The 16,002-nt window shown below is 39.9% G+C and overlaps 1 protein-coding gene across 2 annotated transcripts in view; it reads right to left on the reverse strand.

The window, feature by feature from the left end:
- Positions 1 to 13,794: 13,794 nt before the first annotated feature.
- The window catches only part of UTRN (utrophin), a 341,520-nt gene continuing 339,312 nt past the window's right edge, over positions 13,795 to 16,002 (reverse strand). For both annotated transcript variants that reach the window (XM_066546847.1, XM_066546846.1), the window contains one exon: positions 13,795 to 15,928. In XM_066546847.1, coding sequence (XP_066402944.1) covers positions 15,920 to 15,928 — 9 coding nt within the window. In that variant the 3' untranslated portion in view covers positions 13,795 to 15,919. The remainder of the gene's footprint in view (positions 15,929 to 16,002) is intronic.

A 16,002-nucleotide genomic window follows, 5' to 3' on the forward strand; every position in this document is an offset into this window, starting at 1 on the left:
GAAAACATTGTTCATACACAGTAAATAACCAAGAGAAGAAGGTAATGAATGTTCACCAAATACAACCTGGCAACTCAGCCATTCTTCCTCTTTGTTCTCTTTTAACTAATCAAAAAATTTCTTCTACCCACATTTCAGCACATATCTAATACAAAATCTAGCATAATATCTATGTGAGAAATCCTTGAATAACAGGTTTTATAAATTAAGAGGCTGACCTAACCTTACCTGCATCTATCCCACAAGAGTATCTCATTAATGCAGAATAATAATTCCAGCCCTAAATTTTAAACTCAGGAGGTTTTTTAGGCTACAGAGAAAATAATTCACATAAAATGAGAAGTCTTTACTTATACAATGGAGCATGCAGTGATACTCCTTTTAAACCCTATTGCTTTTGAAAAAAACACATACAAAGTGCATTGGCATCCATTAATCCTGCAGGGCAGCTAGTTGGAACAGGATGGAACAGCTGGTTAAACCTAGTAGGAGGATCTACTGCTCTGGATAAGACTGAGATGTTTTTTTCCCAAGCTCTAGTAAGTACTTCCAGCTCCAGAGTGACCAGAAGAGTGTGCTTCAAGTTCTCAGACCAGTGGGGTCTGCTGGGCCTCATCTGGTTCCTTGCATGTACTTCTGGCTCCTGAGCTCCTGCACAGCATGAAACAGACACAGCAAACAAACTCATCCCAGAGCTTTTGAAAATATTAAACCAGCACTTTATTCCAGCTTTACAATAGCTCATAAGATCAGTCTTTCCCTGTTCAGAATATTTCTGTAGCATTTTTGATACATCTGAGGTTTTGCTGGTCTCTACCCTAGGAGGAGTGAAGAAACACTAAAAAGCCCCTGGGATGTTTTACGTCCTCATGGATGTGAAAACACTACAATGCAAATATTTTTCTGCAATGTATGTCAGATGTAGTTTACATGATGATTGGGGTGACATGTTTTCTTGGAGCTTTTTTCAGATTAACTCTGTAATTTTTATTCATCTCTTCACCAACAGAAATATGCAATTTACATTTATGGACTTCAAGTGCAAAATGAAATGGTATCTTTATGTTATACACATGTCATTTGTATCTCCCAGCTAACAAGTTTTACTTGATTAGGCTATATTCAATGAATCTAGATCAGTGGAATTTAAACTTGTCAAATTAAAATTATAATCCATGAAGGTCTTTCTCTTCAGTACTGTCTTTTAACCTCATCTTTAGGAGCATGTTTTAAGCAACCCTCAGGAGAATAACAATCAAAGATAAAATAAAAGATAACCAAATCCATCACCAAACTTCTCAAAATTAAGGGCCAGCTTTGAGCAGCTGAAGCCATGTTACAGTGAGCATTGCTGGTGGGGAACCCTTGGCACACTGCAGGGCCAGCATGGTGGAAAAATCATCTGATATTTGCTGAGAAAGGCAGAAGGTTTGCCATCTCTGAGGTGTGCTCTAATAGGAGTTTTGAACCAAGGTGTGCTTTCCCAGACATCGAAACTAGGATGTTTATACACCTCTCCTCTGCCTCAGTCACTGCAGGGATTCAGCTTTACTCTGCAGCTCAGCCAGCAGCTCTCCCTTCCCTCAGAAAACAACAAAGTTGTGCCAGGAGCACACAGGTGTCATGGTTTAGGAATTGTATTCTCCAATTCAGTGCCCCCACTAGCCCCACTGCTTGTTCCAGTTGGAAGCACAAAAGGTCATGGGTTGAGCTAGGACAATGTTCTGGGAACACCAATGAGAAAAGAAAATGGACAGTATCTATATTAATTAGAGAAGGAACACCCTTCTCCCTGGAAGCTACAGTGAGTGGCCTTCCCCTGCCATAGCAATGGGTGAGATCATACCAAAAAAACTCTGGGTCCTCTCCTGGCTACTGCAAAAAAATTTAACCCGTTGTTACAAAAAAAAAAAAAAAAAAAAAAAAAAAAAAGTTAGAGAAGAGCAAAGACAGGAGCAGTACTGCAAGCAGAGAAGAGCTGTTGAGGTTCGAACAAGCCCTGAGTGAGGGCAGCTGAGCTGAGCCCAGCTGGGATGGCTCAGCTATTGCCCAGCTGTGCCTGCTGGAGCAGCAATCAGGCTTCACTTCTGCTCTTTCTTTGCTCTGGTTCCTACATAAGCATCCCCTCTGGGGGGTGGGGTTGATGGGGGCTGTAAGGTGGGCCTCTGCCCTACTGTGGCATGGGGAGGGTGATGGCCATGGAGTCTGAAGGACTCTGGGGGAAGATAGAGGGAACAGCCCAGTCTGGAATGGGATCAGGAGGGATTGCAAGAGAAGAGAGAGGTTGTGTCCCTGTGGCAGTGATTCTTCCCTTCACCTTCAAGACCGAGAAGGTAAGTACTGCCTGCTACTATGGCCCTTATTTAAAACATTCAAGTTAGAGCTGAAAAATAATCTTCTCTGGCTGCAGTAAATTTGTGTTGTTTGTCACTATGGCTGTTGGTACTTTGTACTTTTGGATGCCAGCACTAATGATTTGCAAGGTTCATTAATGTAGAAGAGGGCCCTGTTTTTGGTAGCTGCCTGATCTCTCACAGGATGAAGTTACAAAAGTAGATAATAAACTGTTGGGGGATCCAGAGATTTTCTGCTGCTGCAGGGCAAAAACTGATTCCTTTCAGGCTTTACTAGCAATAGAGATAGACTAAATAGGCTGTACTCAGATCAAATCATGTTAGATTTATAGCTAGGAGTTGGGATTTGATAACAAATCAAGTGTTTTAGGAATATTGTATTTTTCTCAAAAACATCCCAGCAGACCCAAATCAAAAACCCTCGGGCTTGAAATAAAGAGGTGGTAAGAGCTACTCCTCTGAGTCTGACGTTCTTGAAAACAAAGCCACACTGGGAGCACTCATAGCTGTGAACTTTTAATGGTGTGAAAGCCAAGAGACTGTCTCTAATTTACAGTACTGTAGCAATCAGGTCTGAACCCTCTTAAAACTCCCATGACAGTCAAAGAGTGCTGGGTTTTGGCTCCTTTCCATTGTGAATGTGGATATTTGCAGTGCAGGTACTTCAGTGACAGTTCTCAGTTTGCACTAGAGCGGCTGGGGAGTAGCCTTTTCAGTGGACACTTTGTGGTTTTATTATCTTTATTTAAAAGAGCTGCAGCTCACAACTGGCAAATCTGGCAATGCCTGAGGCTTAACCTGATACTAATTTTCCCAGTAGCACAGCAGGAGTGCAACTTAAAGAACCTTTTCTTACAGTTTTTTGCTGAGCGGTCTTCTGGGGTTTGGCTGGTTTTTGGACAACCAGGGAGAAGAGTAGGAGGAACTCAGGGTTGCTTGTGACTTAAAATGGAATAATTTTTAAGGTGCTTTACAACACCTTTGGAAAGCAACAGCTCTGTGTGCATGGTGCTGTTATTTCCCCCTCGCCATTTCAATAGAATTCATTGAGCTGCATCTTGGTTGTAAGCTGGAGGCAGGGTGCTCAGACAGGGCCCAGATGAGCCTTTGCAAAGGAAGATTTTCTGCTGAAGAGTTGTCTGATGCTGTGGGGCCCAGGTGAAAAGGAGACCCTCAAACTACTCAGTTTTGTCCAGCTGAGCTGGGAATTGCACGAGGCTGCTGACATCCTCAGGTTTTGGTCTGGTTCTGCCTTGATATGCCTCCCTTCCTCTCTCCTGGGAGTGAGTGTCCATATGGCAGTGATCTGGCTTCCTGGAAGAGAAACTGCTTGACTGAACAGTAAACCAGTAAACTGGCAATGTAGAAGTTGGAGTAGGAATCGAGGCTTTTATTCAGATTTTATACTTTCATATCTTGCTTATAGAGACGCTCAAAAACTGAAAGCATTTTTGTTTGGTTTTTTTTTTTTTTTTTGGTTTTTTTTTTTTTTTTTTTTTTGGTATTGCCATCCCTCTTATGTAGTCCTGAATCATTTCCAGAGGAGTGACTGGGCCCAGGAGCTCTGCCTGCACCTGGAATGGCTAATGGCTAAGGGAAAAGTGGCTGGAAGAGTGTGCCTCACTGTCACTAGTGGTGAAATATGTGTGTGTGACATAGTGAGCCACCAGCTGGGTGGCTGTGCAGTACAAAGGGAAAAATAAATCTGAATTAAGCTCTCCATGCCAAATACAAATGGGTCTATGAAAATTATACCAGTAATTTTGTAACTTTGGCAACTGGCACTCTTGGATACTGCTTCCTTCTCAACATACACTGATATTCAGGATCTGCTCTAGTGAAAAGGAAGGCAAAGACTTTCCATGAGTAAAGAGTAAGAAAGATAAGGGCTGAAAAGCTGTAAAGCTGTTGTTTCTGGCTCTATGAAGTCAGGAAGGTAAGGTGAAGGAGATTTATTAGAAAGCTGATGCAGTAATTTAAGTAGCTGGAGAAAGGGCTTCCTGCCTCTTTCTAGGAAGCACTTCATTGACCAATGTGATTTTTTTGATACTTCACTATTTTTTAACTGTGTACAAAGGCTTATTTGTAGCATAAAGCCTTCCATAGTCTAAACAGAAAAGCTTTTAATCTTAAGACACTTTCACAGACTTGTGGAGTGGTTGAGGTTGGACTTCTGGAGGTCATCTTATCCAACACCCCCTGCCCACACAAGCAGTGCCACCCAGATCATGTACAGCTTTTAATATCTCCAGGGATGGAGACATCATAACCTTTTTGGGCAGCCTCTGCCAGCACTTGGAGGCTCTCATAATAAGGAAATTTTTCCTGATCTTCTGAGGGAATTGCCTGTGTTTCAGCTTGTGCCCATTGATCTTTGTGTTGCCAGAGCATCAGTGAAAACAACCTGGCTCTGTCCTTTTGGACCCTCCCATCAGGTATTTATATACATTGGTGCCCTTCTCCTCAAGGCTGAACAATTCCAGCCTCTCTCAGGGTTTCCTTGTAGGAGAGATGTTCCAGTCCTTTAATTATCTTGGTGTTTCTCGGTAATGCGCAGTTAGAAAAGCCACCATGGATGGCAACCCCAGCATCTGAGTCAGTTTATGTGTGTGAGACACAAACTAGTGAACAGTTATAAAAGAGCTTTAAATCAATGTAGAAGAGATTGTTTAGTGGACAGTAGCAGACTCTTGACTGAAGTGGGATGAATTTTTTGCTATGAATATCTGAACTCTTCATACTTTGCATTTGATGAATTTTTGGTTTAGATTTTGTTTTTTGAACGAAGTGACTTTTCCCAGAAGTTGTTTCTATTAAAAAAGAATGTCTGATGGTTGTTGATGTTTAGAGTGATGATTGTTTTGTCATATAAATGTAGTTTGTATTTATATATTTTAATGGCATAAGGAACCTCATGAAAATGGGCTGTAAGAAAATAGCTAGTAGAAAATTTTGCTAAATTTAGCGAAGTCTTAAATCATTATCATTCATTTCTTTAAGTTGCTTGGTTAAGCCTTTCCCCAGTTACCCTTTATGATTAAATGCTTACCCTTGAAATATTCTGTAAATGCTTTGACACAGATTGCTAACCCTGGACAACAGGGTCCATTGTCATTGGGATAAGAATAAAAATCTCTCAGAAAGACAGAGGTCATAATTACTGTTAAACATCCTTCTGCAGGTGCAGCCTAAGAAAAAAAAAGTGGAAATATAAAGTTTCTGAGATTAATTCCTTAAGAAAATCTTTTAAGTGCCACCAATTTTGGAGAAAACTACCAATGAGAAGGGGATCATTAACAGGTATAAACAGAACTTTTACAAAAGATAGGGCAAGGTGTCTAAAAAGCTGAGGGCTAAAGCATTCCACAAGCAGGATTAGTATTGCATTCTTTAGATTTTTCTTGGTTCAACCTTTTTCTTTTCCTGACATGAACATATCTATACTGCGATAGGAATCTTAAATTCTATATGCTGGCTGCCTTCTGGCAAAGGTAGAGTGTTTGAGAACCACAGTTTTAGAATCTGGGCCCTACATTTCTGATTATTTAATCTTGTAGGTATAGTTCTTGGTGTGGGTTTTTTGTATGTTTGGTTGTTTTGGGTTTTTTTTAATATTACTTCCTTACAAAGGGTTTAAGTTGAGAAATTCAATACCGAAGAAATTAATTTGCAGTTTGGAAGTGCCCTTACAGAAAACCTGTAGCCACAGATGGCAAGTTCTTAGTGTCGAAGCAGCCAGGACCCACAGCTAGACTGTAGGTCTGCTTTTAGAGTCCTTGCAGAAAAAGCATCTCTGAGAAGTCTGTCCCTCTAATGCCATATCAATGCCATTGAGTTACCTTAAATTCAACTCGACTTTTTTTTCTCTTGGAGATCCTAGTTTTTTTCTTATCTGCTGACAACAAGGCAAATTTCTGGCCTAGAATGTATTTAACTACTCACTGGCAATCTCGCTTCTTGAAATTTGGCTTTTGCTGACACCTTTGCAGATACATTCATTTTAAATCTGCTTAAGCCTGTTGCAAATGTCATAGGAAGACAGTGGGTTGGCAAATCTATTCCTTGGCTCTGTCTAAAGGTATGTGCAGTATAATATAGTGCTGGTGAAATACCAGAGGGAAGGAGCGGTGGTCATTCCAAGGCACAAACTTGGACTGACACAGAGTGAGTGTGTTCTGCCCTTTGTGCACTGCAGGAGAGATGAAGTGGAAAGAGCTGCCCATCTACTCCTAAAACATTTTTTGGTCTTGGGAGAGAAGGATAGCAGTAAGAAAATGTCTAGAAAACTCATTATTTCAGTGCATGTTGAAATGCCTTGCTGTAATTCTAAAATGAGTAGTTTATCAGCTGTACAAACATGTTTATTAAATTTGCCTCCACCGTGCCAAATCAAGGTGTTTGGGGAACTGAAAGGGCAATTAATTCCATTATAGACCCTGTGCTTGTATGTATGGTTTGTGATAATACAGAAGTGTTTTTTTACAAGTCCATGCTCACAGAGACATAAATACTGATTGTATTGACTTTTTTCTATTTGTATTGCAGTAACTTGGGGATAAATTTTTAATGCAGATTCAGTTCCTATATGGCACTCTAAATACTAAGCTGAAGGCTAAACATAAACGCTTGCAATCTTCAATCAAGAAACCTCAGTGGTGATGTGGGAATAGGTAATTGGCCAAATTATTTACTGACTTTGATATGAATGCTCATTCGATGCTTGCTTCCCTGGAGCTAAAGCAGGAGATAATAGCCCCAGCCTCCAGTCTCTGATTTCTCAAGCTCTGAGATAAGAGCACATTTTTAAGGTGATTATGACTTAATTACCGCCATTATTCTGCTAATACCCACCAGATAAACACAGCTTTCCTTTTTGAGTCCTGCTGAACCAGAATATTAAGTGGCCCCAGGTTGGGGATGGGGAGCCTAAATTGGGAAATCCCCATTCTTGCCTTGCTCCTTGGTGGGGAAGACAAGACCTTGGAGTACCTGATGGGGTGGGAGCCTTCAGGAGTCAGGAGCACGTCTCCTGAGAGAGGAGAATGCCCTTGATAGGGAGGAGTGGGGCCCAGGGAGATGCCAAGGCAGATGGTGTGGGAGCCAGCTCTGATTTCCTTTTCTTTGCATTTTATTTTATTGTTCATAATTTTTTTTTTTAAATTTTCATGGGTATAATCTTGTCCTTTTATCCACAGTTGTCTCCAGTATGTGTATATATAAAAAAGTATAATATACCATATGTATGTATTTATATAACTAAAATAATGCCATGTTATTTTTGGTGTTGCTACTTGAGGCACTTCTCATTGGAAGAGCAGTCCTCAGGACTGATTTTACATCTGCTTCATTACAGCATTAATTGTAGGGGGATAAAATATAAGTAAATAAAGCTAGTATAGAAAGTAATTTTACCACCTAAGGAGTTGCAGCTGGGTTAATTACTAAAGATTAGGAGCAGGCCTGATTTTAACAGGCCACAGCTGTAGCCAATAAGAAGAAGAGTGCAATAAAAGAGCGGATTGGTTGGCTGAGAGGAACTGGAGTCAATTGGCTGCTGTGAGGGCATGGAAGAGTCAGAGCTTAGAGGAGCTGCCTATGGGAAGTATCAAGGAGGTACAAAACTCTAGTAATATGGAACCTTTGCAATGGAAGGACAATAGAAACTTTGCAATGAAATGACAACAATATTTTTGATTTTTGCCTTGTCATTTCTGCCAGTCTAGGAAAGTAGATGGGTGTGGAATATCTTGGTTTTAATCACATCATGTCATTTAACTCTTTGTTAGGTACATTTTGTTTGAGATGGGCATAATACCACTACTAGAAACTAGGGAAAAAACTCCTCTTTTTCTTAATCATCTATTTATATGAGCTATCAAAGCAAAAACAGATTAAGAAAGAATACTCTGATTAACTAAACTGCCATATTTTATTCAATCTCTCTGGAAACAGATGCGCTATAACCTTCTCTTTCCTTTGCAAATGGGCTAAAAGCTAATAAATAAATGCTGAGACTGCAGATAAGACTGACAGGCTTAAGGTTCTGTATGCACAATGATGTTTTTTTCAAAGATCCTCGAAAGGTGTGATGGATTTTTTTTTCTGGATTAGTTTATATTAACCTTAAAGAGCCCTAAAATCAGCAGTGTCAAGAAGAGGTGACATTTGAGGGTGTTTGTAATCAGCCTTTAAGAAGTGTAACTTGGTTGTGTGTAATGACATGGTTCCATTCATCATGTTGTTATTTTAAGTCAAACTTTCCAAGAAGCTTTCAGTGGGAGCCTTGCTGATTTTGTTTACTCATAAGTAATTTCTAAGGTACAGGAGATGTCATAAGTAACAAAGTGTGCAGCAACATTGACAAGCTCATATAATTTTTAATTAAAACACTAGGTGTGGTTTGTTTTTTGGCTTTTTCATGCTCCAAGGTTGACTGTCTCTGGACATGTGAAGGAAAGAAGTCAATCAAACCCACATATGAGTCAAGGCCTGGGAAAGCAAGGCATTCTTCTGCAAGAAGAGCAGCTAAAAGAAGTGGCATGTTAGGAAATATTTATCTCCTAATCCCATTTTTCTAAGTAGTGTTACAAGTGCTGTGATTTGCAGGAAAAGAGAACCAAACTTTCTGCAGTAACAAGAATGTGAATAGTTATCAGAAGAATTTGCCAAATGCTACCAAGCTCTGAGTTATGTGGGTTAACCTGGAAGTCTGCAGCCTCATCTATCACCTATTGCCTTTTCCATGGATGGTTGTGTGTTGTCCCAAGGCAGAGTACTCTGGCAGCAAAGGGAGGGTGTCCTAACAAAACTAATCAAAGGGAGTGGCTGTTCCCCTTTATCTGGGGACACTGGGATGCTGGATCCAGCTTTGGACACATAGTTCAGCCCCTTGCCATCAAATGCATAGCACAATCTGCACTTTGAGAAATCAGATGAGTTTGAAAGTCAGAATAATTCTCTTCTGCTAAAGCTATCACTAATTTTCCTGTCATAGCAAGCAAGCAGACATTTTAGGGAGGAAGAAATTACAAGTCTAGGCAGCAGACTGACAAATACTGTGGTTTTTTTTTGTTTGTGTATAAAGCCTGGCTCGTACTTCATAATAAACTCAACTGTTATTCTGATAGCTTACTGTCATTTCACTGGTTTTACTTTTCAGCCTACAAGCATCATCTTTGCAGCAACTGGGATTTAGGGGATGAAATAACATTGTTATTCTGTTCATGTTTCAGCCACTTGGGTTTTCTATTTGTTCATGTCTGTATTTTTATAGAAAATTGAAAAGTGCTGTAATTATAGTCTGTTGAAAGCAAGTAGGTCAGAGCTACACTTTCCATTCCAGAGGGGCTGCTGGCACTGGAGAGACAGAAATACAGCTGGATGTTTTCACTTGTCTGGGTGTTGCTGCCATTCATTAGACTTCTCACAACTGCTCACCAAAATACTTTCAGAGGTACTAAACAAAATCAACCAAAGCATCTGTGTTTAAAAGGTCCTCTACTCATGTATTGCAATTCTCTGGCAAAAGATTTTTTTGGGACATCATGCAATTATACCAACTGTTGAGGGAAAATTTCTTATAGTGTACTGGTGACAATTTTTTCATGTAAATGACAGAATCTGGTGAGAGGAGGGATCTTGCTGGACCTTCTATTCACACAGGAAGAATGGGTAAGGGATGTGAAGTTTAAGGGTTGCTGTAGCTACAGTGACCACGAGATGATAGTGCTCAGGCTTCCAATGGGATTAAGGCAATAAAGCGGGATTGCATCCTGGGCCTCAGGAGAGAAGGCTTCAGCCTGTTTGGGGACCAAGAAGAGAACAGATATACTGCCCAGTTCTGCAGGGATAGGGTTAGGAAAGCCAAGGCCTGAGGGGATACAAAAGACGTAAAGAATGACTTTGAGTACAGCAGCAGAAAACAGCAGGCTGGGGAAAACATGAGCCCACTGGTGAAGAGGATCTGGTGACAAAGGGCACAGGAATGTCTGAGGTACTGAATCACATTTTTATCTCAGTCTTTAGTAGTAAGACTAGCCAGAAGTCTGGAGCAAGGGAAGATCTCCTCCTTGATGGAGAAGAATTGGGTTAGGGAATGCTTAAGCAAACTGGATGTACTGAACAAACTGGCCATGGGATGTGTTGGGCCATACCCAGGAGTGCTGTGAGATGTGCCTGATATCATTGCAAGACAGCTTTTAATTACCTTTGGAAGGTCATGGGAAACAGAGGAAGATCCTGAGGACTGGAAGAAGGTAAACGTCGCTTCAATCTTCAAAAATGAGGATCTAGGTAACCCTTAACATTCTTTACTCCTGTTTGCAGTTAAATCAGTTATGTGGATTGTCAGTGGCAGTTACTATTGTATATTCTGTCTGTTCTCTTATTTATTCATGTGTACAGCTTCATTTGTGGGTTAGGTGAGTGATCTCTGCTGTCCTTATCTCAACTCATGAGCTTTTCTTATATTTTCTCTCCCATGTCCAGCTGAGGAAGGGAGTGATAGAGAGGCTTTGGTGGGCATCAGGTATCTAGTCAGGGTCAACCCACCTCAGTCAGAAAAACACTGAAAATGTCTGGTTATCTGACTGCATAAAGAAAGTGACTAACAAGAGCATGAATAGTTAATCTGTAAATAGAGATTCAGAGATGACATAAGAGAGGACAGATAGCAAAGCATAGATGCTCAAGTGATGTGTAAGGTTTTTTCATTTTCTTCTCCTCTCCAATATACTCAAGACTAGCACAGCTAGTAATTCTGTGCAGCTCTCCTGGATTCTCACTTTTAATAAGCATGCTTCAATTTAAATGATACCTTTGTGTTGGCTGCAGCAGTTGCTGCAGTGCTGAGAGGCTTGGGAAAATGAGCTGAGCCAGCTCACTCCTGGTGTCTGAGGTGTTTAGAAAAGCAGCTGATGAAAACACCACCTACCCCTTCTGAAGGTGGCTGCTGCACTCACAAACAGCTGTTCTTTCTTAGGCATAAATTTAAGTTGTAAGGACTGAAATTTTTGCTGGCACATCATGAAAGTGTCACTAAAGACAGAAGATACATTCCCAAAGCTATGTGAACCAAGAATGATTTCACCTTTTCCAGCCTCAAGAACACTGTTTGAGGAACACAACAGCTGATGACTACTGAGAGCTTTTTTGCTTCTAAGGTACAAGAGATCTCTTCCTGCTCAAATATTCTCTTCCCCTCTAAAAGTTGTTTTCTGGTTTTTTTTCATACCCCACTGTTATTAATTTACACCTTGCCAGGATTTGTAAGGCTGATTTTATTGCTGTTGTTGTGGGAACAGAATTCTCAGCCATATGGCATGACATCTTCATTTCTACACGACAGGAGACAGGATTCATTTTACAGTTTTGCAGTGCTGCAAAAAAAAAAAGCCCTCATGAAGAATTTTCTTAGGGAAACTCCAGATTAAAGTAAGAGAACAAAAAATATATATCTAATGAGCGATTTCTTTCCCAAGGGGTAATTTGTACTGGAAACGCTTAAAACACTATTCTGGTTCTCTGCATAAATCCAAAACTTGCCTATTACAATAATACATTTTTAATTTGGCTGAATTTAGGTTTGTTTAGCTTTTAAATTTTGTCATTTGGTGGGCTTTTTGCGGTTGTTTCTTGGTTGGTTGTGTTGTTGGTTTTTCTCCAACTGTAGAAATAAAAATAACAGAAGAGAGGACAGAACCCCTGACCTAGGACAAGGAAGTGCCACAAATTGTCATGTGCATACTGATGGTCTGTGTCCAGTATTTCTGACCTAGCAGGGCTGGTGTCTCATCATCTAACTATCTTGGTTTTGAACATGTGAAGAGCCTTCTCTTGGTCTAAAAAGAAATAATACCACCCATATTAAGATGATTGTTTCCCTGTGAAAGTTCCCCTGAAGATGAAGCCCCAATAGCAGAAGGATTTCTACCCTCTGATTCTAATTAGATGCATCAATCTTGCATCTTCTCTGAGAAAATGAACTGACATGTTAATAATACAGCTTAAGGGTGTTTTCTAATGAGAATTTAAACTGATATGCTATCAACCAATGCCATCCATTCTGGGCTGTGCAGGGTGGTGTCCCTCCTGGATGTTTTGCATAGATGTGTACTTTAGACTCAGACATAATCCTGCTCATGAAAAGTATCAGGTTGGCTTTATTGGGCCTGACAAAATAGCAGCACAAGAGGCTGGTTAGTGCTTAAAGGTAAAGGTTGGGTGGAGAAGGGAGGGAGTGCTCACCCTTGCATTGTGCCTGAAGGGAGCAGAGGTGGCCATGCACTGTCCCCAGCACTCTTGAGAAAAGCCCTGTGGCCGGTGAGAAGTGGATGCCATTCTGCTCCCAGTGTCAAGGGCCAGGACCTCTGTGGCACAGCACTGAAGGATGACTTTCTAAGCTGAGTACCTTCCTTACAGGTGGCAGCATCACAGACCTCTGGTGCCTGCTACCTTGGCAATTGAGGTACACAGGGTGCAACTTGTAGATAGGAGCACTTCCATAAATTATTCCCAAAGTCAGCCCCTGATACACCTCTCTCTTCTGCTGCCTCCTACTCTACAAACATATAACTGTTTTGTTTTTTTTAATCTAGCAGTCTCTTCATTTTAAGACACATTTACTGTTCTAAATACAGGACTTAATTTGACTTTATATATAAATTTTTTCTGTAGTTAAATTCCTTGCTAACTGCTGAATCACTTAAATAATATTTCCCTACAACTTATTTGTTAACCATCCTTTCACAAACTGAGGGAAAAGGTCATCACTTTGACACTTATGTTTGGCATTTGTTAGAGTTTAAAAATAAAACCCAAACAAAACCCAACAACTAAACATTAAAGCAGTGCCAACTGTTATGATAAGGAAACAGAGTTGTTAGGACTTTGCACTTTTTTCTCCTTTAAGTGTAGCAATTCTAACACAGTCATTAAAATAACTTGCATTAATGCAAATACCTGAAAGTTAGAAAGTATATTTTCTACCTTGTGCTGCAGAATACCTAAGGCTGTGGTTCAGCTGAGTGTGTTGACTGAAAGGCACCAAAAAGCTGAAGACTAATTCACAGTTGTCCTATTTGACAGGGCTTCATGCATTATTGCTGTTCTGTAATACAGATACAGAACATTTAAAATAAAAAAAGGCAGTCTGCTTCTCAGCTATCAGATTTACTACCTGTCATGAAACTGAGGAGGATTCTAGACTAAAATCATTCAAGATGGAAAACTAGAGAAAATATGCAAGATTTATGAAGAAAAAAATTACTGCTTCATCTCATTTATATAAACTCAAACTACACAGAGAAATAACTAGGACATAGAAATTGACTACCACAGCTTGCTCATGTTAATCTTCAGAATGAAATTTCAGCATTTAGCAATGAGATGTGCCATCCTTGAAGCCCAAAAAATTTGGAAGAACTCCATACTTTTTCTCATGTTACTGCAATATATATTCCTTTTATTTATTATAGTCTCAGAGGAAGAATGTTACAATGTAGTGTTTGAAGCAGCATTTACTTGGCAGCAGAGGACAAAGGATGCATACAAACACAGGCAGAAAAACAACTTTATACATAACCTCATAGTCAGAACAAAAATAAAATCCACCAAATTCACTACTGATTTCTTTTTATACTTATGTTGGGAGTATTTTAAAAGATTCTTTGCCTAGAGAATTATGTAGCTTGATAAAAGCCAAGTACTTTGCAGAGAACAGAATGTAAAGCTATTTCCAATACTACTTATGAAGATAGGTCTGAGGTAGAAAGGTGGTCATGGTTTTCCTCTTCTGTAAAATGTGGGGTTTTTTTCTTCTCAGAATAACTACATTACATTTTAATAGGAGCCATCTTCTCTTCTCTTCTTGATAGCTTTGCTCCACTTGCTCAAGACTAATACTTAGCATCTGAAAAGCTCTGTAAAAATGCCGAGTCTACATCACCTTTGAGAGGTAAGCACTATCATCCCCATTTTACAGATGGGAAAACAGAGGCAGAGTGGTTAAATAACTTGCCAAAGGGTTCAGAAAGAACTGGCACTGGTGCCAACAGTAGAAGGTGGTCAGCACTGTGCCTGAATCACTCCTTGAGCAGCAGCAGTTCAGGAGTAAATACTGTGGGTGCAGGACAGTCTGGCTGGCAAAACTTCACAAAGCCACTAGAAATTCCTGACCTGCTCTTTTAATGTCCCCTAGCATTTTTTTAGTAGCAGAAGAGAATTTTACACCTCTTTCAATACCATTTTAAGATAAGGGTTTTTTTCCTTCAGTAATAATTAAGAACAACACAGCTTTGTTTTTCTTTACTATACATGAAAGGTATTGCATGCAGTTTTACCAATTCAAGGTATGTCCTAGAATTAAAGCAAGTGTCCATGCAGCATTGTAAACTCTGTGAAGGCATTAAAATCTCTGATGATAATTGTTAAACTGGAGATCAGATGATCAGTAACATACTTTCCCACAATTATCCTTATCAAAAGTAATAAAATAAATAAATTATCTTAAAGATAAGGATGATCTGCAAGATTACAATGCCAAATGATAATATCTACGCGCACTGCAGTTCTGGAGAAAGTTCTGTTGCTAATAGTATTGGAAAGGGCTTTCTAATTGTCTCTTCACTCCCAAGAGGCAGACAAAAGAAATGGATCTCACAGAAATGAGCTTCACTTCATAGGCTGTAAATTCCAAAACTTGAAGCAAGTTTGGCCCAGCAGGGAAAAGCAAAGCTTTGTCTCTGAACAAAGTTGGGAAGGATTACACTAACTTAGTTCTTACTAAAACCAACTTAAGCTATCATCTAAGTCCTCTTTTTAGCTATCTCCCGATTCAAAGTAAAGTAAAGCTTAAAAAAATAATCCTCCAAATGGAGTGTTGTCTGGAAATAACAAAAAGGAAGTTAAAAATACCACTTGGGTACATGAGGATGCTAATTAGTACTTGAAATGAGAGTTTACCTTGTTTAATTGAATTAAAATGTTGTATCTTGCACCTAATGACAATTGTTGTTAACCAGTAACAATAATGCAGGTTATGGGAACTTCATATGCCAATGCTGAAAATGATGCAAAGATATTCTGAAACCTGTGTGTTCATATGGTTAACATACAAATAATCAGTACAGGATATTACATGTGTGAGAATACAACTAAAGGTACTTTACAATGCAAAAGCAACGAGCTGAAAGGAATGTATGAACGTAACGTTTTGCTCCAAACTCCTTATGCAGTTCTCTTTACGATTATCAAAAAGAACATATATAAAGCCCCTGCCCCTTTTCCCCTGGCTGTATATTTATACAAATCAGTGACAAATATTCCACTGCTCATTAATTTACAGTTGCATAGAAAGGGAAGAAGGAAAAAAAAAAAGATACTATAAAAACAACATCCTTTTCTTTGGGTATTCAGTGTTGTACTGTTTCAAGTGGAACACACAGTGGGAGCTCACGGCGTGTCTGGGGTCCCGTGCAGGTTTGTGATGAGCGGAACGTGCGGCCGGCAGAGGCAGAACAGGGCTGTGCTGTGTGCCACAAGCACTGGCTGACATCCCAAGGAACAGCTCACATGGCCTGTCGGGATGAGAAACATCATCAGTACCAGGAGTCAGCACACACAGAAATTTCTACCTGCTCTGGGCTCAGTC

The sequence above is a fragment of the Molothrus aeneus genome, chromosome 3 (assembly GCF_037042795.1).
Source record: "Molothrus aeneus isolate 106 chromosome 3, BPBGC_Maene_1.0, whole genome shotgun sequence".
In the NCBI taxonomy this organism is placed as follows: domain Eukaryota; kingdom Metazoa; phylum Chordata; class Aves; order Passeriformes; family Icteridae; genus Molothrus; species Molothrus aeneus.